General features: G+C 40.3%; 2 protein-coding genes across 8 annotated transcripts in view; one reads left to right on the top strand and one right to left on the bottom strand.

Moving 5' to 3' along the window:
- Nucleotides 1-12,622, bottom strand: part of MAEA (macrophage erythroblast attacher, E3 ubiquitin ligase) — a 55,086-nt gene extending 42,464 nt beyond the window's left edge. For 2 of the 5 annotated variants that reach the window (XM_074821901.1, XM_074821903.1), the window contains exon 1: nucleotides 12,307-12,409. In XM_074821901.1, coding sequence (XP_074678002.1) covers nucleotides 12,307-12,375 — 69 coding nt within the window. In that variant the 5' untranslated portion in view covers nucleotides 12,376-12,409. Of the gene's footprint in view, nucleotides 1-4,638; nucleotides 4,737-10,113; nucleotides 10,132-12,306; nucleotides 12,410-12,449 lie in introns of those variants that run through there. The other 3 variants (XM_074821904.1, XM_074821902.1, XM_074821906.1) reach the window with 3 other exon arrangements.
- A 566-nt stretch (nucleotides 12,623-13,188) lies between these two features.
- The window catches only part of CTBP1 (C-terminal binding protein 1), a 248,007-nt gene continuing 235,819 nt past the window's right edge, over nucleotides 13,189-25,376 (top strand). For 2 of the 3 annotated variants that reach the window (XM_074821893.1, XM_074821891.1), the window contains exon 1: nucleotides 18,397-18,494. The gene's annotated coding sequence lies outside the window, so the exon portion shown is untranslated. Of the gene's footprint in view, nucleotides 13,248-18,396; nucleotides 18,495-25,376 lie in introns of those variants that run through there. The other variant, XM_074821892.1, reaches the window with a different exon arrangement.

The following is a 25,376-nucleotide window of genomic DNA, read 5'->3' as shown; positions in this document are numbered from 1 at the left end:
GATGGGAAAGCAGAACACAAATTATTCTCCCCTCATAGAAGTTCATTATAGTGATCAAAGCTTAAAAAGCTTCAATTCCTCAATGATAACCAGACTGGACTTCTTATGCTAGTTTTAGCACCTTGAATTCCACTAAGCAGCTTAGTGGCATCTTGAGAATGTAGCAAAGTTTTAGCCTCATTTCACACTCGCAGCTTCCATGACACAGTCACTCACTAAGCACCTGGGGTTTCCAAACAAAGTGAAGACATACACTGTTGAAGGGCACTCTGCTTGGGAGAAAGTACAAGCTAGCAAGAAATATGAATTCTTTTGTTAGATCTTCTTTGCAGAGGTGTTACAGTCCTCCAGCCATGATGGAGGAAAAGCACTGAGAGTCACAGCTAGAAATCCAGCACTCATTACCATCATGGCCAACATATACATTCACTTTATTCAAGTAGAGTTCAAAGTAATAAGAATTTTAATTACAATAGCTTTATAGACAGATGAGCAGCATAAGGAAGATGAAGAAAAGCATCTACAGAACTGAGTTTGTGAACTAGCAAGAAAGGACAAGACAAAGTCTCAGTTCTAAATGCCTTCTTTGTCTTTACTGTAAGGTCTTCTCCTAAGCCTTCCTGATCGTGTATAAGCAACTGTGTCTGGGGAGAGAGGTACTATTTGCATGAGAAGTCTAAAGCAAGCTGAAGATACACACATACATGGGACCAGAAGGAAGGGAGCTCACCGATGACACTGTAAAGCTGCTATCATGTCTGAAATGTCAATGGTGAACAAGGGAAGTCCTCAATGACTGAAAAGGGCAAGTTTCCTCCTCTCTTCCGAAAAGGGAACCTGGAAGATCATGGAAACTGTAGGCTGGTCTGCCTCATCTCAGTTCTTGGGAAAGTTATGGGGGGTGGGGGTGGAAAAAATCAGATGGAATCCATTTCCAAGCTCGTAAGGGTGACTGGGAATAGCCAGCCTAGATTTGCCACAAGCAAATCAAACTTGACAACACCGTTCGCCTTCAGTGCTGAAGTGACTACCTCTGAATGACAGGAGTACGCTGACAGTCTTTCATGCTAAGTTTAGCAAGGTTTTTGACACTGTCTCCCACAGCACCCTTGTAGCCAAACTGGGGACACGTGGACTGAATGTCTGGAATACAACATGGGTTAGGGACTGACTGAACAGCCAGGCTCAAAGAATAATGGTCAATGGTTCAAAAGGTACCTGGTGGCCAATTACAAATACTGCCTGACTCTCAAGGAATGTTATTCGCTCCAACATACATGTTGTCTTCAACCGTCTGCACCATGGAACAGTATATACAGCAGTAAGAAAGCCCACAGGGGACAACAAATTGTCCTTGATAATGCTGGGGGCAGAGCTGCTATTCAGAAGAAATGACAAGCTGGAGAAATACATGAAGAAATTTGACAAATGCAATCAAGGCAGAAACCAGAGCCCTACACCTGGCACAAAACCACTCCATCCATTAGCACAGGCCGTGGAATAACTGGCTAGGACCACTTGCGCAGAAAAAGACATAGAAGTTCTGATGGACAGCAGGGTGGACATGAATCAGCAACAAACTCTTGTGGCAATGAAAGTTAACCACATACCAGGCTGCATTAGCAAGATTAAAGGCAGTGGGTTGAAAGGAATGATTGTTCTTTATGCTCAGCAGTCATGCAGACTCATCTGGAATACCAAGACCGGTTTTCAGATCACTTCCCCCTGCTGCCAATGAAGAGACATTGACAGACTGGAAAGAGTCCAGAAGGCTGCCACAACAATGGTTGGTTGGTTGGAAGATCCAAAATCCAAAGAGAGGCTGAGAGGGGCAGGCTCATTGCACTTGCAGAAGAGAAGGCTACAGGGAGTTGGGAGTGGCACAATCTGATAGAAGTCTTCCACTACCTAAAGGTGAAGGTCATAGATAAGAGCTAGCTAGACATTTCTCAGAGTAACAGAGCAAAAAGGAAGGAGGCAGAGTTAACAACTGGCAGCAAAGAAAACTGCAGCTGGACACAAGGAAAAATGTATTTTAACCAGGAAAGTTGGTAAGCATTGGAACAGCAGCCCAGAAAGGTGGTGGAATCTCCACCCTTGGAAACCTTTAGAAGTAGGCAGGACCCTGAGTTACTCAAGTTAGCTTTGACGTTAGCCTGAATTCAAGCACAAGCCTGAACTACACTGTCTGCAGAGGTCCTTTCCTATCTTAATTTTATGATTTCATCTAGAAAGACTGGATCATAGATCCCCATTGCTGATTTAGACACCAAATTCATCTCCATATGAAGATATGAACGGCCATATCAGGTAAGACCAGAAGTCCCCCCTCTGTCACTATCCTTTCTCTGACAACATCCAGAAAGTGGATGGCACTTGAAAAAAAGCAAGAACATAAAGTTACTAATCCCAAATAGTCTCTCTGGGCTTCCTGAGCCACAGGTGGGAGTTTTATAGTAGAAACGCCACAGGGTGTTTCTCATCCATGAACTCTGCTGGTTGCTGTTGACCTGTAGAGTTTTAGCACTGCAACATCCTGTGGTGAGACATTTCACAGCCTCATGCACTGTGAATAAACACTCCTTGGTTTTGACTTGTCAACCTCTAGCCTAATTCGAAACCCTTTTGTTCTTGTTTTGGAAGAAAAAAAGGGAACATTCACACTCTCCTATGCCTCTCATGTCTCTTGAGATTGAAGAGGCTCTTTCTAAACCATTCTTTGAAGACAGCCATTACATATCTCTAATCCTTCTTGTCCTTCTGTAGACATTTTACAGTTCTACATCCTTTATCAGGATGATGGAAGGGAGAAAGTAAGAGTAACTCATACTACTTGAGAAGAAACTATGAATTTTCATTGCTACATAATGAGGTTCTTTATTCTTCCTTTTTCAACACTTTTGTCCTAAGTTTGTCAACATTAACCCAATCATTCCCAGAAAACATTCACTATAACCCCAAGATCCCACTGAGTAATGATGATAATTTCTGACTTGGTTATCATGTATGTAAGACTAGGATTGCTTTTCTTTCCACCATACCTAAAAGTTGTATCACACTACACTTATCTGTATTGAATTTCATCTATTTTAATACCCATTCAGTCTCTCATTCTTCTCTAATGCTTCATACTTGGGTTGAACCTGTAATACCTTGATTATCTTAGTATCATCAAGGAAACTGAAGTCATCTCAGCACTCACTCTCTCTTCCCAGCTGTTCAAACAGCTAAGTACCAGCAGTACTGGCAGAGATGCCAGCAGAACCCTAACACTAACTTCTTCCATTACAGAGGTTGATTACTAAAATCTTGATTTTTTTTTTTTCCTTCCTTATCTCGCCCAGTTACCTATCCACATAAGGACTTTTGTCTTCTTTCTTTCAAGAGTTCCTGGTAAGGGATATCTTCAAAAAAGCATTCAGTAACATGAATAAACTATCAACCAAATCCAACACCACTCCACCACTTTTTTTTTTTTTAAATACAGAAACCACTTTGTCTTTCTTCATCAGCTATCCAGAAAAATCCTCAGACTACTTCTGCATTTATCAGAGAATTTCCAGAGAATTAAGGGGAGGACTGGACACCGAAGAAAGGGGATTTCCCCCTAAGACAAATAAGCTTATTTATAAGAAGTGTTACATAGTGCATTTCTACTCTTTTAGAGGTGTAGGATGTTAGGCCAAAGTGTAATGGTTACTGCGTGAAAATTCAAATACCAGATGCTGCCCACAAGTTTTCTTAACTGGTACACAGTAATACTGAAAGACTGAATTGCACATGTTTCTTTCATACTTGAAAGTGAAAAATTAAAGCCTTTATCCTCCCACAAGTCTTTAGCCTTACACTAGACTTTTAGCACACCCTTTCTCAAACTGACCTGGTCACATCCTACAACATAGGCTAGATTTCTTCTTCACTCACGCAAATTCAAGCCTAAAGAATTTCAAATAAAAATGGAAACTAAAACCCAATCTCTTTCACATCACATCAGTCAAAAAGAGTTTCTATCCCACAGTGACTGCATGTAGGAAACTAGTTCAGATGTACAGAAAGAAACAGAAAGTTTGTATAGCTATCATTTGGTTGTTGAAAATTATAGAGTAAGAGCAATACTTCAACAAAGTCATCACAGTTGAAGGAAGAATTATTTGGTGATGAAAGTAAGACCATTAATCATTTTCCAGCCTCCTGTTATCAGTAATTTTCAAAGGTTTATTTTCTAAAAATTGATTTTCACAGAAAACAGCATAGACAACAGAAACAAACATCTTTTACATAGGTTTGCAATTCTGTAAAAGAACATCCAATTTCCTCCTGTATTTGGGAGAAAGAAGTTAATCAGGTCTAGCTTGACATCAGTACCAACTCATATACAGGGAACTTTTAACTATATATCCTGACTTTACTGATGTCACTGTGAATCATTCTTCTTTAATGTTACAGTCTCCTAGCCACTCCCTGCCATATAAAGTGCAAATTTTTTTAAACAGAAATACCTACACTGTGTATCTTTTCAAATTAACTGGATCATGGGCAGGAGGGATTTGAAATGGATTAAAAAAAATATTTTCAGGTGCATGAAGTCAGCTAACCAGTGAGAAAAAAAAAGTTTCAAGAAAAATAAAAGTGTCCTACCAGATTAGGTGGGGGGAACCATTACAGAACTATGCTCTCCTTTCAAGGGTCAGAAAAAGGATGTGCTTCCTCTCCTCAATTGTGTTAGCTTATAACACCTGAAAAGTACCAGACATTCATATGAATTTACAGGTCTCCAAGATGAAGTCTCCATTTGAAGACTTTGAGGCTTTTTCAAATGCCTTATATTGTGCTCTTAAATGAAATTAAGCCTAGTGACAGATAGGTAGGGAAAAGAAAGTAAGAAGTGCAGTGATGAAACTGCCTTTCAAAAAAATAAAAGCAAAGACAACTTAGTTCTAGTAAGCAAAAGGAAAGAGGAAATATGGGAATATGGAAGAAAAATTAAGCATCTTCTAAATAGTTTTAATACACAGTGTCAAGAGAAAAGGTAAACCCTGCAAGAAACACCTTTGAGCATTAAGCCATTTCCTTGAGACTAAATTACATCACTATACTCACCTTCAACAAAACAGAAAAGTACAGGACATCTATTATATATGATGCCATTTGACATATGAGGCAGGGTACAATAAACTATTGCAAATTTCCCCTCAAACCAATAACAATTAAGCATTTTCATATAGAATTACTGAAATTCTGTATTTTTATACACTGCATTTCTTCCTCCAGAACTCTTGGATTATTTCAGAACTGAGTCAGCACCATTATTTGTCACTGAACTCATCCAAAATGTAAATTATATTACCACTTATTCACAGAATGAATTCTTCTGATGTGTAGCTCTTATCAATCCCTTGAAATAGTATTATTTTTTCCTTGTTCTAGGCAAAATCAGAGAAGGAAAAAGTTAAAATAAAGGACTAGTAGTATATTTCAGGAACGAGAGGCTTAGAATAATGGCTAGATTTAGGTTTAATTAGGTATAAGCATTAATATAAATTCTTGAAGAGATACAGATCAAAACAGACAAAATAATTTCATAAGTCTAAATGCAGTTGCAGACTGTTTGGATTTTTCAAAAATAAATCTTTTAAAAAACCATTTCAATGTTTTTCAAGTGTAAAGCCTAGTAGTTTCCCTTAGTTAAAAACATGTCAGTTTTACAACTCAGGAATGCAGTACTTCACATTCTAGAGCAGCTGTGTCTAGAAAGAAAATATGATTATAATATTCAAAGATGCTACTTCAATACAAGAGAGAATTAGAAGCAAAAATTCTTGGACTATCCATCTGCTACACACATACTTACTCAATAGAAGAAATTATAATCCTACAAAATATTATCCTTTTACACAAACTGCTAGTAACTTATAACTGAATACATTATGAACTTTTGAACAAGGTTTTTAACAACAAAATTAAGTGTTTTACAAAGACTGTCTTTGTTTTATAAAACTGTCTTGCATCCTTACATAAGCAAGTTGACAGCCATTTTAGAGTCCTGTCTAGAGCCACACCAGGGACATCACCTACCAGTCATTTTAAACACACATGTTTATAGCTGCCATCTTGGACTCATGCTTCAGAATAAATTTCTTCATTTTTCTCCTTCTAGTAGAAATATTTGAGTACTAACAAAAACCTAAGCATTCCTCCCTGTCCAACACAGTGGTTGAGTTGCTAAGCCAAGGTCATACAGCAGGTTTGTGTCCTGAGCAAGTCCTTTCATTTATTTTGATCCTTCTTTCTTCTCCAAATATTTGCTCATTTTAATCACAGTATCACCTCTTTAAATGAAAGAGGTCATCGCCCTCCTGTGTGTTTGCACAGTCCAGACACCATGATACTGGCTGGAGCCTTTAGGCTAGAGATCCCATTTCCAATCAGATTGTTCTGAAAATAACCTATTCCAGCTGAAGTGGCAGCATTTCTCCTAAGACAAATAATTAAGGATTACTGATTCAGCAGACCTGTATCAGAATATATGAATGACCAAAGTTGTACTCAATATATTTTATTTTAGTTCTCACTAGTTTACAACTCAAGGTAATCCACAGAGCACTCAAAAAAAGCTGAGGTGACTCAAAAGTAGGTTGTGAAGTAGTTAAATTACTGGCTATCAAAATAAAGATAAAAAGAACTGGCTTTACTTAAATAAGCAATAATGTATTGTAAGTAGTTATGTAATATAGCGTATTTCACATTCTGGGTTAGCAAATACTTCCTATATAGTGTATCTTCAGACTGTAAGCTATGGGAGGCCAAGTGAACAATGAAGGCAGTTTAAGTTTACAAGGACTGATGGATTTTGCCAGCATGCTCTTAGAGTAAATATCCATCTGCCAAAACAGTATTCTCCTAAATCTGTGGGCCCAAAAGGTACATGATTATGCTGATTAATATAGGAACTATTGAACTGAAAGACCATGGGAAGAAGTTTAGAGAGGTAAGAAAAATTGACAGTGTGTGGTCCATAACATCCAGTAAGAGCTCCACTCCTATCACAGTCAGTTGGGAAGCATTTTCTTTCTATTACAATATCCAGCAAATGTTTGAAGCTAATTTTTACTCCTGTTCCTCAGCTCTTGAAAAGCATTCACTATGCAAAGAATCAAAGATTCCACAGATATTCTTGCTTTATGTCAACATTTAAAGACCTCAACATGTTAGATACCATACAAACATATTATTTCTATACCAGAAAACATACACAAACCAAACTCACAAGATCACAGGGCACTGTCCTGTGAAAACACTACAAAACAAGTACACTGCAACTGTGAATTGCAACATCAGATAAGTATTCACTTTGAAGATACTAACAAGAGGTCTTCTGTAAAATGTTTGAGAGTATTTTTCTTCGAAGTATTTTCCTACAGGCACAATGGAGTACTGATAAGCAACATCTCTAGCTCATGGCCACACTGTTACTTATTGCCTTTTACTGTGTTTTCTTCCTTCATTAATCACTTTTAAATGAGTTTTATAGGGAGTGGGCAGGGGTGGAAGAGACCAATTCCCCCAGGAGCCAACTCCTACTTTAGCTGCTTCCCAATGTCAAACTTCTTCTAAAGTCCCCCAGTATCAGATTTTTCTTAAAACACAGCAGCACACAGAGCCCAGCACAGAAGAACAGCAGCAGTACAAAAGATGTCATGCTTGTTTGCTGACACAATGTGTCAAAACAGGAAGTGCATTATTCAGCGACACCCGAATGCTCGGTATGGACCTCCAATGCACGCTCACTCCATGAGTCAGAGCATCCAGTCTGAAGATTGATTTAGTGTGAGATACGAGCGTTCACACCGAGTTAGTACAGAGCTGACTTACTAATACCCATGTTCAGCTTGTTGTGTCAACCTTCTACTTGTAAAGCACTTTACAAATCAGGTAACGAGCTAGAAGTGCCATATATATATATTTTTTTTGTACACTGATGTACTGACAGTGCATTAGATGTTACAAGTTCTGTTACTTCCATCCTCAAGTTCTCCCTGAACCACTTTCACTGAACAACTTTTGCTGCTATATGTTCAAAGTTTTGTCAAAAGTACTCTGCAGCTCATAATACCAAGTACAAAGCTATGTTCAAAAAGAACAATTTAGTGAAGCTTATGAACAGGGTAAAAATAAAGCAGTGCAAAGCAATCATGCAAAAAATTAATCTCGCATCTTTTCTGCTTCAGTGGCAAACAAAGTTGACCTGAACTGTTTGACATCTTCATTAATGACCTAGATAATGGGTCAGAGTGCACCTCCGAAGTTTGCAAATGATACAAAACTGGGAGGAGTTGTTAATATGCCAGATGGTTGTGTTGCCATTCAAAGGAACCTCAACAGGCTGGAGCAATGGGCAAACAAGAACCTCGTGAAATACAAAGAGCAATGCCAAGTCCTACACTTGGGAAGAAACAACCACATGCACCAGTACATGCTGGAGACCAACAGCTTGGAAAGCAGCTTTACAGAATAGAACCTGGGAGCTCTGGTGGACAAACTGCCCATGAGACAGCAATGAACCCTTGCAGCAAAGGTGGCCAACAGCACCCTGGGTTGTGTTAGGAAGAACATTGCCAGCGGGTCAAGGAAGGTGATCCCTCCCCTCTACTCAGCATGAGTTAGACCCATCCAAAGTGCTGTGTCCAGTTCTGGGCCTCCAATACAAGAGACATGGACATACCGGAGCACAGCAGAAGGACACAGAGATGGTTAAGAGATCAGAACATCTGACATATGAAGAGAGGTTGAAAGCACTGGGATTGTTTAACTTGAGAAGAAAAGGCTTGGGGGAAGTCTTATCCATGTGTATAAATGCCTGATGGGGGGGGAAGTAAATAAGATGGAGCCAGACTACTCTCCGCAGTGTCCAGCCAGAAGGACAATAGGCCATGGGCACAAACTGAAATACAGAAAATTCTATGTAAACAAAAGATTTCTTTTTTTTAAGTCCATAACAACAGTCAAACACTGAAACAGGTTTGCCTAGAGGGGCTGGTCTCCATCTTGGAGATAATCAAGAACAGTCTGGACACGGCCCTGAGCAACCTGCTCTAGCTGACCCTGCTTTGAGGAGGCATTGGACTCAACTGTCTACAGAGGTCCTTTCTAACCTTAGCTATTCTGTGATTCCGTGGACTCGGGATAGAAGCAACATATGCTTCATACAATCCTATCCTCCTATCTGTTCCCCTCTTTAGCAATCAGGTAAACATGGTATTTCCATGAGAAATTAATACCTTATTAACTCTGCTGCCAGTATTTCCCCTGCCACAGCTGTCAACAAAAGAAGCCAAACAGCAGCTCTGAGAAGGTGCTCAAGTATTCTGTGCTTCTAAAGCTCTCCTTTTGACCAGCTGTTTTTTAAAGCAGCCCAGATAACCCTAAACTGTTGCCAAAAAACAGCCCAAATAAGAATATTTTCACAAGTGATTATCTCTGCTTTCAGGTCTTCCATCTTCCAGTTTTAGGGTCTTACTCCATATAGTTTGTTAGTTCAGTTTAATAATTATTCACACTTCCAAAGATATGGATGAATTATCTAGCTTCCTGTCATCACTTGTTTATTAGTGTTTCAGCAGAGAACTATGATAACAATGTTCACATTCATTCGTTTTTAAATTGCCAGCTTTCATGTTACATGCTCTCAGATGAGACTAGCATAATTCTCTATCAGTAGGCTTTTTTTTAAAAAAAAAAAAAAGATTCCACAGCACTTTGGAGGAAGAATAGCTGGCAACCTTCTTGTCCTTGAGAAGGGAGAAGGGATTGGAGTGTGTGGGGGGATATTCAAGTATTATTTTGTACACTGAAATAGCTTCCCTAGATTCAGCTAAACTGTTGGAAGAATGGCTGAAGCATTTTCTCTCCTGCAGTAACCACAATTTAGCTATGGAAAAGGGATTTCCCTTTGCACTTTTAAGCACTCTTTCACATGAAAGGCACTCTGTGGAACATACTGTAACTGTAGAGCTATTACACAACTATTATCTGGTGATGTTGGCATGAGGAAGCTAGAGCGAGGAAACAGGAAGGATATAAATACAAGTCTACAGTCTTTTATACTTTACTCACATCAGGGAAAAATCACCAGTGTCCAGAGCTCCAAGGGAAATATCTGAGCTACTGCACTGGTGGACAAAATTAAGAAAATAAAAGTTATACTCATATATTTCACACAGTGTTTGAATAATCTGGAAATAAAAATTCACAGAGTCTCAGTCCCACAGAAGCTTGTAGGCACCTGTCTCCTAATGAACAGAGTAAGATTTTGTATCAACTTACTTCAGTAGACTTTAGCCTTAGTGTTATTTCTCCCTGCTGCTTTTTCACCTCCACCACTAAATGTTTTGATATATGACTCACAGCTAAGAACATTTAAGAGGATACGTTCAAAAGATTTGAGCAGACACTATTCTGGCAGGTTTTTTAAACAATGAAAAATGCTATTAAAGATTACAGGAACAACCCAGAAGTTGAATGGGTGCTGGGAAGAATCAATAAACATCACCTTTGCTAGGAAATTAAGTTTCAGTGTAAGGGTGTCTCACCCTCTTACTATTTAGTTTCCCAACTTTACAAACAACATTCCATTCTCTTATGTATATTTTTGTTAAGATTCTTCAGGGAGAAAGAATGCTTGCAGAAATAAAAGAATTAATCCAAAATATTCTCTACCTTTTAAATGGCTGGCACCTTGACAATTCATCTTAAGTCATTAGTAGCAAAACACTCACTGATCCTCACTGCCAGTAATTTTTCAGGAACATAAAAGCAAAGCTGTGATAACAACTGGAATACATCGAAAATGCAGTCTTAAAATGATCTTAACTTTAAATGCCTTCACAATGTCTGGCTGTGGAAAGTGCTAGAGCATTCTTTACAGCTATTTTAAAATTTAAGCCTGATGCTGTCAGCTTTAAAGTACTTCACGATGATAGAAAGAAGCCTTCATATGTAAAATGGGAACCAACGCTTTGTCCTTCTGTTTGTTGGATCTAAGTAGAAGCTAGGACAGTGGAGGACATGCACAAGAAGAACATGGCTAGAAAACCTGCAAAAGAAACACTGCCAAGAACACACAGTGTTCTCAGTGTGTGAAAGTGCAGCATGATCTTAGCACAAGAAAGTTCACTTTGCATAAACATCTTCTTTAGATGAAAAAATGTTGATACATTGACATAAGAGGTGTTTAAATAAGCATTTTGCAATAGAGATCCTTCTCCTAGCTCCTTTCCCTTTATTGCTATCAATGTGGTAGACCTACTGTATGTACAACACAAGACTTCAAACAAAGGTTTCCATTGATTCCTAAGAGCATCATCCTTCCAGTTCAACAGTTCTTAGAGGCGATGACCTTAACGCTCCGTACCGAGTCCTTCATTTGCTTTACAATACCTAGTTAAAGCCAAAGACCAGCTATGCAGTCTTGGGAAACTACCATCCTTCAGACAGACCCAGCACCTTAACGAACACTCCATGCTTTCACCAAACCGTAAGTATTTCGCTTATTCGTCTCTACAGGCCTCCAGCCTTTTCCAGTACGTTTGTCCCTTTTTATATTTTAAGCTCATCTCCATCTTCGGGGGACCAAGAAGCCAGGGAACCATATTCTACTACCACCTCCACTCCCTCCCCTTTAACACGTCTCCTAACAACGCCACGTAGATCCAGCTAATCATCCGGGATGAGCGTTCAAAGCAACCCTCGGTTTTCCTGAGCCATCACTCATACGCCCCTAAACCCTCTCCCCCAGCCCGACTCCGTCCCAGCCCTCGACCCCCCCTCCCCATCACCCTACGACCACAGTTTCGCCTTGCCACAAGGACCTGACTTCCCTCCCTCCTCGGCCAGCTCCTCCAGCTCTTAACGACCCTTTTTGTGTCCCCAGCGTGGCCCGGGGGCCTCCCCCTTCACCTCAGGGCACGGAGACACCCGGGGAAAGCAGCATATTCCAGGCACGTCCCTCACCCTCAGCGGAGGGGGAGGGGAAGAGGAGAAGCCGTAGCAGCATAAGCCGAGACGTCAAGCGGAGGAAAACGGGGACGGGCGGGCAGTTGCGTGAGGGGAACCCCTCCCCACCCCAGCCCCAGCCCGCAGCCCCGGGGGCCTGAGGGGCTCCTGAGGCGAGGAGCAGGAAGGAAGGGGGGCCGGAGCGCCCGGCTCGCCAAGCCCTCATCTCCCCCCTCAGCGCTGCTCCGGCGGGACGCGAGCGGCTTTACCCCGCTTCTCCGTGCCGGGGGGAGAAGGGGGAGGCTCGGAACCCACCTTGAGAGTGGGATACTCCTGCACCTTCAAAGTCATTGAGAGCTGAGCAGCTGATTCCTGCACCGCCATCTTGGATTGGGCACCAACCTCCTCCCTCCGCCTCCCCCGCCCTCCCCCAGCCCCGACCGGAGGGAGCTACCTACAGCGCGCGCGGCATGACGGGCAATAAAGGCCTTCCTCCGCCCCATCCCTAATGGAGACGGGACGAACCAACGGCGCCGGCTCCTGAGCGCGGCCCGCCTCCCCGCCCCCTGCCGCCGCGGCGGCGTGGTACGCTCCGCGGGACGGTTGTGGCGGAAGAGCAACAGCGGGGCGAGAGCCGCCAACCAATGAAAGCCGCCCTTTCGCACGTCCCGTTTGTGTGCGCTGACACCGCCTTAGAGCTTGAGAAGCGGCGCATGATTGGGCGGCGGTGTGGAAATGGGCGGGGCCTCCCGATGCGCGGACAAATCAAACGGAATTACGGCATTGAGATAGGCGGGATTTTGTGGGTTTATGGACATACACCCAGCCAGCCGCGATAGAGAAGGCTTTCCTATCGCCCAATCAGAATCTCCGCTAGAGCTCAGTAGGCGGGACCTAAAAGTAAATTTTGATGGTGACTTAAAACGGCCGTTTTAACACCCCCCTGAGGTGTCCGGGAAGGGGGGGCGGGACGGGGGGCGGAGCCCGGAGGCGGTGCTGAGGAGCGCGCTTTGATGGGCAGGGTCACCAGCCAACGCTGTTGCGCCGCCGTGCTGACGGGCAGAGAACTGAGCGAATGGCTGACGCGTCTGGGGAAGGCGGGCGGGGCAGCGGCGGTGGCGGCCCGGCGTGTGGCTGTGTGTATATTGGCCGGGGAGGGGAGGGGGCCGCCCCTAGTAAGTTCCGTGGGGAGGAGAGAGTGAGTGAGAGTCAGTGAGGCGGAGGCGGCGGGAAGAGGTTTAAATAGCGGAGACAGCGTGAGTTCCCTTCCCCTCAGGTCCCTCTCTCCGGCACCGGGCCGCCCTCCCGTACTCGCCACCCCACTCCCTTAGCCGGGGCAGGCGGAGCTGCCCGGCGCGGTTTGCCTTCCCCAGCCCGCCAGGGAGCTGCCTGCCCTCAGCGCTGAGGGGAGGGGGGGGGGGGGCGGCCCCGAGCCGCTCTCTCGCCGCGGAGGGGAGGCCGCGGTGGGGCCCCGCTCCCGGGCGGGCCGGCGCTAAATTTCCGCGGCGAGACGAGGCGTGGGGCGGGAGCAGCTCCCTCAGCAGCCGGGCCGGTCTCGCCTTCCCCGCGGGGGAGGGGGGTGGGGAAGGGGGGTTGGCTCCCGTTGGGCCGTCGAGGAGCGCGCCCGGCCGGCAGGCAGCTTCTCCCGCCGGCCCCTCGCCCTCCTCCCCTGGGCGGGCTGCACCCTCCCGGGGGGGAGACGCCAACCCCCGCTGCCCTCCCAGCCTCGCTGGGGAGGGGAGTGGAGCTGCTGCTGCTGCCCCCTCCCCACCTCACCTCACCGCCCGGTGCCCGAAGTACCGGCATGCGCTACAAGTTTAGAGCAGTGGTTTTCAACTGTTGGGGTTTTCCTTTTTCCCTCTTTTTTTTTTTTTTTTTTTTTTTTTAATATTGGTTGGGTTTGCGGGCTCTCAGCTGTATCTGGAGGGAGCTGTGGATCTCTCTGGCCGGTGTAACGCTGGGCTCAAAAGTCTTGCTGACCTCTTTTCAGTCCCTGAGAGTGGTCCCCGGGAGTTGCTGGGCCATAAGGTGAAAAGCACTGGTTTAAATGAGCAATAATTCCTCTGCTGAGCATACGTGAATGTTTCCATATAAAACAAGGGGCCTGATCCTTCAGACTGCCTTTATTTGTGTGTCTGAAGGAATAAAAACACTCTTCAAGTATTAATCCTCTGGCTATTGACATAAAAGATACTTTTTTCATAATATGTAGAGGGCAGTGTCTCGAGATTCAACCGTAACATGTACCCTACATGAAGCTTCTCGCTGTGATTTGACCACCTTAGTGAGTGAGACAGAAGGCACTTTGTCAGACCTTGAAGCTATTAGGTCTGCAGCATAACAGTAAGAAAGTGGAAACGTACTGATCAGGAGCTGTACATGCAGTAATATAAACGTTCTTCTGTTGAAGTTGGTTGCAAAAGTTCTGTTTCTCGATGCAGGTGCTTGCCATTGCCAGCAGATATGTTTCAGGTAGTTGTGGTTTGAGGCTTTAAAGAGACCCCAAACCTGTATCCATTGATAATTGTGGTGGATTTTGCTGTCTTTTCTAAAGTTTGTGGTTGTATTCCTTCTGGTCTTTAGAAGACTGTAGAAAAACAAACACAACTATTTCCAGGATGATAAACCACATTTAACTTCCATGGTTTGAAGTAGTAAGTCATATTTAACAAGTGTGTTTCTTAAAATATTCGGTAACATTATTTATTTCCAACATGCGTAGGCCCCATTGCACTGACAGAGCATCTTCTATCCACCACAGTGGGCTGGTGGAAATAAAAGAAAACGTGTGAAGTCATGTAGTTGAGTGTTAGATCCTCTTCAGCTCTGGACTGCAAAGTATTTAACTTGTGTTTACTGCTTCCCTGGCATTCTGTCTGATACTGACCATAATCAGCAAATGTATGCCTAAACATAATTTGCCAAGTACACACCAGGTGCAAAGCCTTTGTTTAAAAAGTATATTCGTAAAAACATTTGTGTTAGTTACACCTGGGATTAACATTCGTGTCTAGACATGATCTTGGGGCCGGATTCTGCAAGAGGATTTGTCTAAGGAGGATTTTGACTCCATTAAGGCTCTGTGCAGGGAATGGTTCACTTGAGCTTGTCAAGTGAGGACTGAAAACTTAGCTCAATTGTTGCTGTATTTACAAACATAATTGGGTGGCACTGTAAATTCTTCATGTCATTCTTGTCTGTTTTAAATATTCTGTAGGCTAATACTTAGAAGGATATTTGCTGTTCAATATTCCCTGTCACTAATGTTACTGAACAGCTTGAACTTGGCATACTTTAACTCTTCAGGCTTGTGATGCTTATAGGGACTGAAGAAGTGTGACTTCAGTGTTATTTACCAAGTCATATATGCATGTGTCTGAAACACTTATTTGCAACAGATTTTTTTATATGTAATCTCTTAACGGTCCTCTCTGACAATACAGTAGCTAATTTAATGTAACACAAATATTCTGTGGGTACAAGTGGTGTGCTCAGACTGTGTCTGTCTTTAAACTGGAGAATTACTGGTGAAGGTTTGTCAGACATTAGTAGCCAAAGTTAAAGGGTTTGCTTAATGGAACAGATGGCCAAGCAACCATCATGTCAGAGAAAACAGCATGTATTCCGTGTATTCTTAGTTTAACACAAGAGGGAGCATGTCTAATCTTTAACCTTTAAATATTGCAAATTCAGAGAGGAAGCTTAAAGTGTTGAGTGTCAACTAATTTATGTTCTAGGCTCCATGTGCAAATATTGATACAACCTATGCATATTTCTGGCATGTTTTCAACTTTAGGTTGCAGCTGTTGATTTATAATATAAATGTTGGCATGATAAATGTGGAGATAAGAACTAAGCTAATGATCTTTTGAACTTGTTAAAATCTGTAGTTTCCAGCTGAATTTAACAAAATATTTATGGTTATTGTTATTCTTGGGTATGGTTATTCATATACAGAGGTTAAACTTTGTTCTTTAATATTAGGTTAATAAATGTCTTCTGCTTAACCTACCATACAAAGTTATAAAGCTGAGGCTTAATTTAATTAAATTTAGTTTAATTACCGATGCAACTTGCTTTTACAGTTCTTATAAATCCTATCACATTATTCTTAAGTAGGAGATACAAATTTGGATCTACTAAGAAGGTTTGTGTACTGTATCTTGTTTATTTTTCCTTGTCCCCTAGTGGTGTAAAAGGAAGAATAAAAATCAGCTTCCATTTTGTATTTCTTGGCATTGTTCAGTTGAATCATTATTAATGTTTGTCCTCATTTAGTATCTTATTAATGTGAATTAGCAGTTAGTTAAAATTAAGCAGTGTGTACAGAATACTCCAAACCTTTACTCCAAGACTTACTCATTTGACTGTATCTTAAAAGTATTTCCAATAGTCTTCCGCTTTGCTCCAGATTAATGATTAGAGGAAAACATCTGTCTACCGTTAAGCACTGCATGCAAATTGTGTGTCTTTCAAAAACAATACTCTGTATATTATTTGTTGGAGCAAAGCGGAAACCTTAGTGTTCTGCTTCCATGTGCTGAAGACTACTGCTGTGCATTGAGATTTTACTACGTTTGCTTCTCTTTCCTCTTTGCGGACGTTATAACCTCAGTGCCAGGGTGTCAAAAGTGAATGTGTGTCACATCATCTCGTTGTTGCAGATGAAACTGGTGTAAGACAGTGATATAAAGTCCTATGTTGGATCAGATAGGAGCACAGGCTGCACCACTGGCCAGAAGAACACTCTTCCCCTGAGCAGATGGCTGGTGATTGTACTGTCCATCTTATAATGGAGAAGTACAGGCCTTCACCATATTCTGGTGAGTTAAGATGTTTGTGAAATGCTTAGGACTTTACCTTTAATCTGTTATTTTTTTCTTCTGAATAGTCAGAGAAATTTTGGTATTTATTAACAATTACTGTGCACAGCATTAACAGAATAGGTGTTAATATCAAAGCAGCTGTCTTCAAAATATGCCAGGCAGCTACCTTTGTAAGACAGAAATGCGAGATGACCTATATAATATGAAAGTGTTATGACTTTTAGAAGATGAGGATGAGACAGTTCCTACTGGGGAAATTTTTGCTTTACTGATTTATTCACAACAGCCAAACATTTGGAATGATTGCTCCATTTCAGTGGATGCTACTTGACTTTATATGATACGTACTGTGGAGTCAGAAATTCCTAGAGAGCAGAGGGACATCTTTTGATGAACAAGTGTTGATATACTGAGTTTTGTAAGGATCAAATGAGCTGCCTGTTGTCTTGGCTATTCCGTATCAGCCAAAGGGGGCAAAACTTAAGCTTTGGTTTTCTTGCCCAGCAGACTTAGACCGGTTGCACAATTTTTACATTAAATGCATATTTTTACTTTAAAAGAAAGTTATAGTATGACCGTATCGCTCTTTCTTTGGTATTATAACTTTAAGTGTATAACTGAAAAGTGTACTAGTGTACCTGGTTTATGTAAATGAGCTGGAGAAGTTGGTGTCTTTATTTCTGTATCTGAGAGGAAATTACCCAAGAGTGTTAAAACTCAGCAAACAAAGAAAAAAAGCCCCCACCAGCAAAACCCAGCGATTAACAACAGCAGGAGAGATTGCCCTGATGTTCCACAGTTTCGAGCGTCATTGTAAAGTAGGAATTGCAGATCGAACGCTTTGTTTCCTTATTTTAGCATGATTGTAAGGACACTTTCCTTATCAGGGGAAAATGTAGATGCACTCAGCAATTGAGGTTACAAAGTTGCCATAATGGATTAGAGTTGAGACCTCAGTAGAGGCCATTGTCTGTGCTGAATCAGCTGTGTGAGCAGACAATTTAATATCTCTGTTACTAATCTGGTACCTTTCAGGCAATGCATGCCTGTAGAAGTTATTTAGAAATTATCCCATGTTTACACAAACCGGTTTTCAGGTGTCAAAGTATTTATTAATTTGCCTTTATAAAGAAAAGGGAGGGGGGCAAAATTCACAATGTAGATCAAATTCTTGTGAAATCTCATTTCAAAAAGAATTGTATTTGCATAAAAATGGCATGTGGGACTTACTGATAAAGTGCACAGACTCCTGTAACTTTCTGAATGGTCTAAATGGATGTTTTAAAAGGCAAAGGGAACGGGGTTTACCTGTGAGTCATTTTTTAGCCATAAGCAATTTTATTTTTTTGCTTTCTGAGTTACAGCCCCCTGAAAAATGGGGGGGTTTAGAAAGAAAGTGCTGACACAGCCTTAACTACAGAGCAGTGCCCTGCGTGCTGCTGCAATAATTGTCCAGGCAGTGTTTTCTGCTTTCCTGCCATTGTGCTTTACGTTTTTTTAATTCATTCCATTTTTAACTTTCTTGAAAGTTTGATATTATTTAAAGCCCACGGCGTGTGTGCAAAAGCCAGAGGAGTAAGGCTGTCAGAGTAGCATGGACTTGTTAATCTCAGCCTGATCTTGTCAGTAACAGCAGAGCAGAGGGAGAGGAACTCCGGCTGGGGCAGCGCTCCAAAGGTTTGTCTGTTATTTTTATACCTAAATTACGTCTTAGTAGCAAACTATTCAGTATGCGGAGCGTTGCTGGCGATCTGTAGATTCCGTAGTTGCGAATATGTGTGCGTTTAGCCGTGTTGTTTGTTTGCAAGAGAGGAGGAGGTTTGCCTCTGTGTGTATCGGAGAGAGCGAGTGTGTGTTACGATCGGGGAAACGCTGAAGAAGAAGAAACCCTGTTGGTTCTCCATGCAAATGACCGCTTTGGTTGTAACAAAAGCCTTGATGTTGGGCTTGGAAAAATGATCTGACAGTGTAACAACCCCAGGCCACTTTCGCCATGTTTTTGTTTATTCATGTTTCATTCCGTTTTCCGTAGCTATCTCGCAGATGTTTCCAATTTCACTGTTTGTTGTTTTGTTTTGTTTTGGTTTTTTTTTTTTTACACCATTGAGCCTTTTTGGAGTTAGCAAGAAAATGTGTGAAAGAATGTTAACAAAACAGAGAGGTGTTGCAGATGTTTATACTTTAGTTCTTGCGTTGCGCCTGACGATACTGGCAAAAGGATACAGTGCATATGAAGGAACGTAAGAAGCATCTGTTTTAACTACCGAGCTTGTAATTTCGAAATGTGCCCATTGTAACTTGAATATTAACATAAACAGATGAAGTGAGCACGTTCCCGGTACAATGTAGCTAGTCGAGATCTCATTTGTTTGCTACTGTTTTCGAAAAGAAGGAAAAAAAAAAAAAAAAAAAAAAGGCGAGTAACAGCAAGGAAAGGAATATCTGTGACACAACATGTATGCTCCAAGATAAACTCCTGCCATCTCGGAGTGCCTTTAAATATTTGAACAGCTTCTGTTAAGTCAAATAAAATTGGTTACCATGAGAAACAAAAAAGTCTAATAGAATAGTTGAGCACACTAATGGAAATCTGAATGTAAAATTGTTTCAGAATCATTCAAAGAATTGAATTAGACAGAAAATCTTTTTAGTAACAGTCATAGTAACACATTTAAACATTTTAGCTTTTGAGATCCTGGAAAACAACACACAGAGCACAGTAATAGCAGAGGTGGATGGTATGTTATCTTACAGTCGCATACATTGAAATGTAATTGCCTACTAATGATATTAAAATCAGTCTGTTTTTAGAATTTTATGCTTGTTGAATGTGTTGAGGCATACACAAATAAAATCTGAAATCTTAAAGGACAATGATTCAATGTCCGGAGCCAGTGGTTAAATCAGATGTGGTAACTATGGTGAGAGGTAAAGTTACTTAGCTCCTCACAGACCATGCATATGTGGATTTCTTTTTGTATAATGGAGATTAAGGAGAAAAGGATTAGAAAATCTAAAGAGAAATTTTGAGCAGGAGACCTGTAGCCTTGCTGTGGGAATTAACACTGAGGAGGCTTTTAGAGCAGAGGCAGGGTGGAAGTAAACATTCTCTTGTAATATATTGATGATAATTCTAGAAAGGAATCTTTCTGGTTGGGAATATCAACAGCAGCTCACGCATACAGGAATGAAATCAATCCTCTCCATATTAAAATAATCCTCCTACTCCAACAAAACAACACCAGAACCCAGCATAGATTTTTATATTACCAAGTGACAGCATAAAATCAGGCAAAGTCTGATATTCTGAATTAACTCATTTTAGGTTCCTGCAGAATTAAGCAATATTGATTTATTTGGATTGCATAGCATTTCTATTTTTAAGCATGCATATGATGTGTATTTAGGACTTAATTTTTTTTAAACTTCAAAAATGGTGGTCATGTGAAGTGGAAAATAAAATCAGAGCTTAGTGTTCTAGCTGGTAAATATTGGGGGAGTTTGAAATGCAGCCAGAGAGACTTTGACCGTGTCTCTGATCTTTCTTGAGTTGAGAGAGGGTTCAGCATTGCCCTGAGCTTTTCAGGGAACAACTTCAGATTATGCTGATCAGCTCAGAGGGATATGGGAAGGATTGTCATTCTTGCACATAAATCATGTATTCTGAGAGAACCACCAGAGATACTGATTTGTGATTAGCTGTTTTGAATACTTAGGAAACAGAAAGGGGAGAGGTCAGGTTTAATTTCCAGTGTAGAGGGACCATTTCCCCCAAACAGTGAAAAGTACATTCACTATGACAGTGCAGAGACATCTTGGGGGTATGAGGTATGTTCTGCTTTCTAGTAATAGAGGTTAAAATGTACTGGGGTTTTGGCGATGTATTACAAATATCTTTAATAAAATATTTAAAAGTTTTGAGTTTCCCCTCTTCCCTGAACCCTGCCCAACATAGTAGTTGAGTCTTACGTGAAGTCTGCAAGGGGAACTAGTAGTTCAGCATAGTTTGGACACTTGGTGTTCAAAGTTTTAATGTGTTTATGGATTTGGTAGGAAACACTTTTAGCTTTTTGTGGATCATGATCCCACACTTTCCTTTCTCAAGTGTTCTAAGTGTGTGTTATCAGATAACTGTTCAGGATACTGCATTCACTACTACGGTGCCACAGCATGGGTTAAACCTGTGAGTCGAATGTACGCTTTTGGACTTGAGGCAAAATGATAAGTAGTAGACCCAACAGCAGTATAATTCATTACAAATTGTTTCCACAATAGAAATAATCAACTCAGAATTTATTGATTTTTGTTTTTAAATTGTAATTTCTTGAGAAGTGTTAAAAACTCACTTAATTGTATTTCGCCCTAATGGAGAGAAAGAGGAGGAAAAGGAATTTCATTGCTGCTGTTAGTGGACAATATTTTGCTTTTTTTCCTATTGTTGCAGTTGACATTTGTATGGAATGGTACATCGTTATTGCATTAATAATGGATTATTATTTCAGATGTAAATTTTTATTTATATAAAGATTGCTACTTTAGATTGAAGCAGAAAGCTTCCATAAACTAGAGCAAAATTCAGATATAGCTATTGATGCGTGACAATTCATTTCATTGTTCAATGTATTTTGAAATTGTTGTATCATCCTTTATTAGGATGTATTATATTTAAAAGCGATCAACCTGATATTTCAGGCACAGGATACAATCTAATGGATAGGAATAGTGGAATTGGAGCAAATAGTGTTTTCCTTGCTTTGCTATTGGATTAGGGCAAGTCAATTCACCTTTCTTTTTCTATTTTCCATTTATGGGTAGGGGAACAAGGTCATTCCTTTTTAAAGTATTTCAATATCTACTGATGAAATTTCAAGGCAAGCAATATTTGTCTTACAGCAGCACACATGACCAATGGATGGTGGATACTCACATGATATTTGCATCAAAAGTCATACAACATTATAAAAACTAAATCACTAGTAATTTGGTAATAAATTGTTTCCAGAAAAAAGCTCAGGGATAGTGCTGATGAGGTATTTCTAGACTGTTGTTGCTAATTGAGAAGTTTTTTAGGTGGTTGAATATCAGCTGGCTGGTTAGTACCTTGATATTGAGTACTGACAGTTTATCAATCTCTGTTTTAAAATTTTAAACAAAAGATGGACCTTCCTTGACTTGTTCACGTGTGCTGTTGGGATTCAGGCAGAAGTGTAGTTTTAGGAGCATCTTAGGATGTTGAAAAAAAGAGCCCTCCATTTCCCCATTGAGACTATTTACATTCCTATCAGAGAACCTCTGGCCTTCTCGATGAAATTTGTAGATTGCAAAACCAAGAAATGTGAGATTGAGAATTCCAGTGCAAACAGCTATATTTGTGCTCAATCTCAAATAACTGAATAGTTTCAGTTAAATCACTGGATCTACTCAAGTGAATAAGGGTTTTCAGGATTAAAGTTTACAGTATTTATCTTGTTCTTTTTGTGCATGGTCATGGAAGTTTTCCAATGCAATATGAAGTCTGAAGAGTTCTAAGATCTTTGAGAGATGATTCTTGCTCAATTTACACATCATATGAAGCTATGTAAATTCTTTTCAGGTGCAGTGTAGTATATGGGATAGCTTAATGCTTAAGAAGTGTGAAAATAGGTTTAGAAAGAATTAGAATGGACTGTCAGCCTGTAGAGATTATTCATCACAGTTCACAACAAGGCTTATCATTTGTGACTTGCCAAGGACTGATCAGTTTAATCAATTGCCAGAGAGGAGCAGTTAAATATTAAATTTGATGGTAAAATTTAAGAAATCGTAGTTTGAAGTACAAATTACACCTTAGATTTCCAGACTTTCCTTCATGTGTTACCCTGCTTCAATTATCTACTTGTATTTGTATATAGATAGAAGAGTCAGTATTTTGTTACTGAAAATGGTCATTTGCTGTTTTCTGTTCTTGGCTATAGTGGAAACAACCCCAAACACTTTTAAAAATATACTCTTATTTTGTTCAACGAACAAGATTTTATTTTAAAAATAACTTTATAATCTTAAAACCAAATTTCTCCCAACAGTTTTCCATTTGACGGGAATATTTTTCTTCATCTGGAGAAGAAGCCAATATGGCTTAGTTTGTAAAATTTGTTTATACAATGGTATTTTCTGTCCACACAGTGCCTGGAATATGTCTTAGCATATAAATAATAGGATAAATGAAAGTTTTTGTATCCAAACAGCTTCTGTTTATATTTCTCAGTAAGAAGTGTATGTGTGTGTGTGGAGAAGGATTCTTTTAGATTTGAGAAACTGAGTGCGTGCTTTATCTAGTAAATTATGTAATTTGTTAGCTTGGTAAATTTTAAAGCATCAACTACATGACAGCTTCTCTTTAGAAGAGTAAAGATTAGGTGGGGTTTCTCTGGAAATCATTATAACTATAACTATGTTGTTGATGTATTTCTCTACCTTTCTCAGATGACTGCTTGGGTTTTGTAGAGGAAAGTTAACCTGTGAGAATGGCATGAACTGGTAATACCTAGGCAAATTGGAGTATCTTCCCTGCCTTTTGAAAGGAAATAATGTCGGTTTGAAAGCTTTTGCATGCCTTTTTTGTAGATACTTCATCATTTCCCTGCTTTGCTTCCTGATACGCCTCCAGAAGGAGCATGGCATGACATTTTCTTGTATATCCTCTTAAATTGTAAAATGTATGTGTACACTCTCTTCTTTTTTTTGGAACTTTGTTTATGCTGCACTGTTACAGACAAGTAGAAATAGAAGTTGATATTTAAAGAGTATTTTTTTCTAAGTACTTTTAAGCATAGTATCTTTTGGAGCATTCACTCTTCTTTTAGCCTCTATTTCTGCAGTGAGGGAGTGATATCAGTGTCATAGTCATTCCTTGTAAGCGATGTGAATTTGATCTAATGCAGTTAGTATATCATTTCTCAGACACTCTGGTACAAATAGATACGAAAAACAAAGTCCATGATATCCTTCAATGTGAGTTGAGAGAAAAGGTGACCAGTGGAGTTCAGACTGAGACGCAGTCGAAGAGGTCTGTTACACTTAGGTTGCTGCACATGGGCTGATGTGTTTCCCCAAATGCTGGCACAGAAATTAAAGGAAAGATCATGTTTACTTTTAGGGTCAAAGTATCTGGCAAAGATTCTCTGGGGAAAAAATTGCCATTTCCCATTCTACTCTATAACTGTGGGACAGGAAATTGATTCTGCAGATTCTTACCTCCTGGGAAGTCAGCTTGAAGAAAGTAAAGGTTGTGGTAGAGTCATTGCACCATAAAAGTTAGGCAGATAAAATCCTTTATATGAGATACACTGTGTTACCTTCAGCTCTACACAGCTATACTGGTGAAGATATCAAAAACAAGCTGGTATATTCATCCCTGTAGGAGCAGTTCAAAATTTAACTTTTCTGATCCTGATGTGACTATATCAAAATAAACACACTTTCATCCTGATTGGGTATCAGGATTTCTGGGCCTTATTGATACTGATTTTGAATAAGACTTAATTAAATCTAGGTCACATTGCTTTTAACTTGAGCATCTCTGCCTTCCCAGTTAAGGTTAACTTCCCAGTTAACCCATGAAAGTGCTAAAAATTTGTGTGGAAAAGTTTGCCTGCTCCTGCTGTGACTGGGGGGAAGCCGTATAAACCTACAGAGGACAAGAAGTTAGCAGTAGAGTGCGTAAGTTAAAAGAATAAATAGTTTCAATTTTCTAATTAGCATTGTACAGCAAAATTAGTAGATACATAGATAAGTATGGCAGATGTTTTAAGCACTCTTTAATGTTCTAACTTCTGGATGCTTGCATTTGATTTTAAATGGTTTTGTTGTATATTTGACTACATCTTTACCTCTGTTCCTCATTACTTTTTTTCAGTGTTTATGGTTGGTTGATAGTGTTTTGCCTTGCAGTAGTATACTCTAAATGTGTATATATACTTTTTTTTTTTTTCTGATTTAGGGACCATTGGTGATAGCTTTGCTTGCTAGTCACAAGTTTCCCAGAAATGCCAATAAGATTTTCTGTTTGTTTGGATGTGTTTCTAGATGGAGTAATGTCTGAATTAAGTAAGGAAAGGCACAGCAGTCTAGTCTTGAGGTGCTTTATAGATTGTGATCGTCCGGATCCATCTTGGGAGAAACCAATAGTCTGTTAGCAAGCCTGAAGATGTAAGTGGGTGTTGTAAAGGTGTATAGGATAAAATGCTCAACTGACCCTTCTCCTAGCATATGGCTAGCATGTTCTAATGAATATTATGAGTACAGTCATGAAAGTTCCTCAGTGTGTTTATGTTCGTTTCTGTCTCAAGAAACAACTTTTTGTCAGCTGTTTTCTATCCCACTGCTTTGATTTTTGTAGACATTTTTCCATCTTGATAATATTGATGAATCATAGTATTGTCAGCTGGAGATCTTCAAATTGTATTGATGGGGGTAGAGTCCAAAATCTTTTCTAGTGTTTGGAGAAGAGGCAATGACATTTTTTGAGTGTTTTGAGCAGAGGCAATGACATTCTGACACTTGAAAGGTAAGGATGAAGTG

The sequence above is a fragment of the Strix aluco genome, chromosome 4, assembly GCF_031877795.1.
Source record: "Strix aluco isolate bStrAlu1 chromosome 4, bStrAlu1.hap1, whole genome shotgun sequence".
In the NCBI taxonomy this organism is placed as follows: domain Eukaryota; kingdom Metazoa; phylum Chordata; class Aves; order Strigiformes; family Strigidae; genus Strix; species Strix aluco.
The sequence above is the reverse complement of the archived record's forward strand: the minus strand, read 5'-3'. Positions and strand labels throughout refer to the sequence as shown.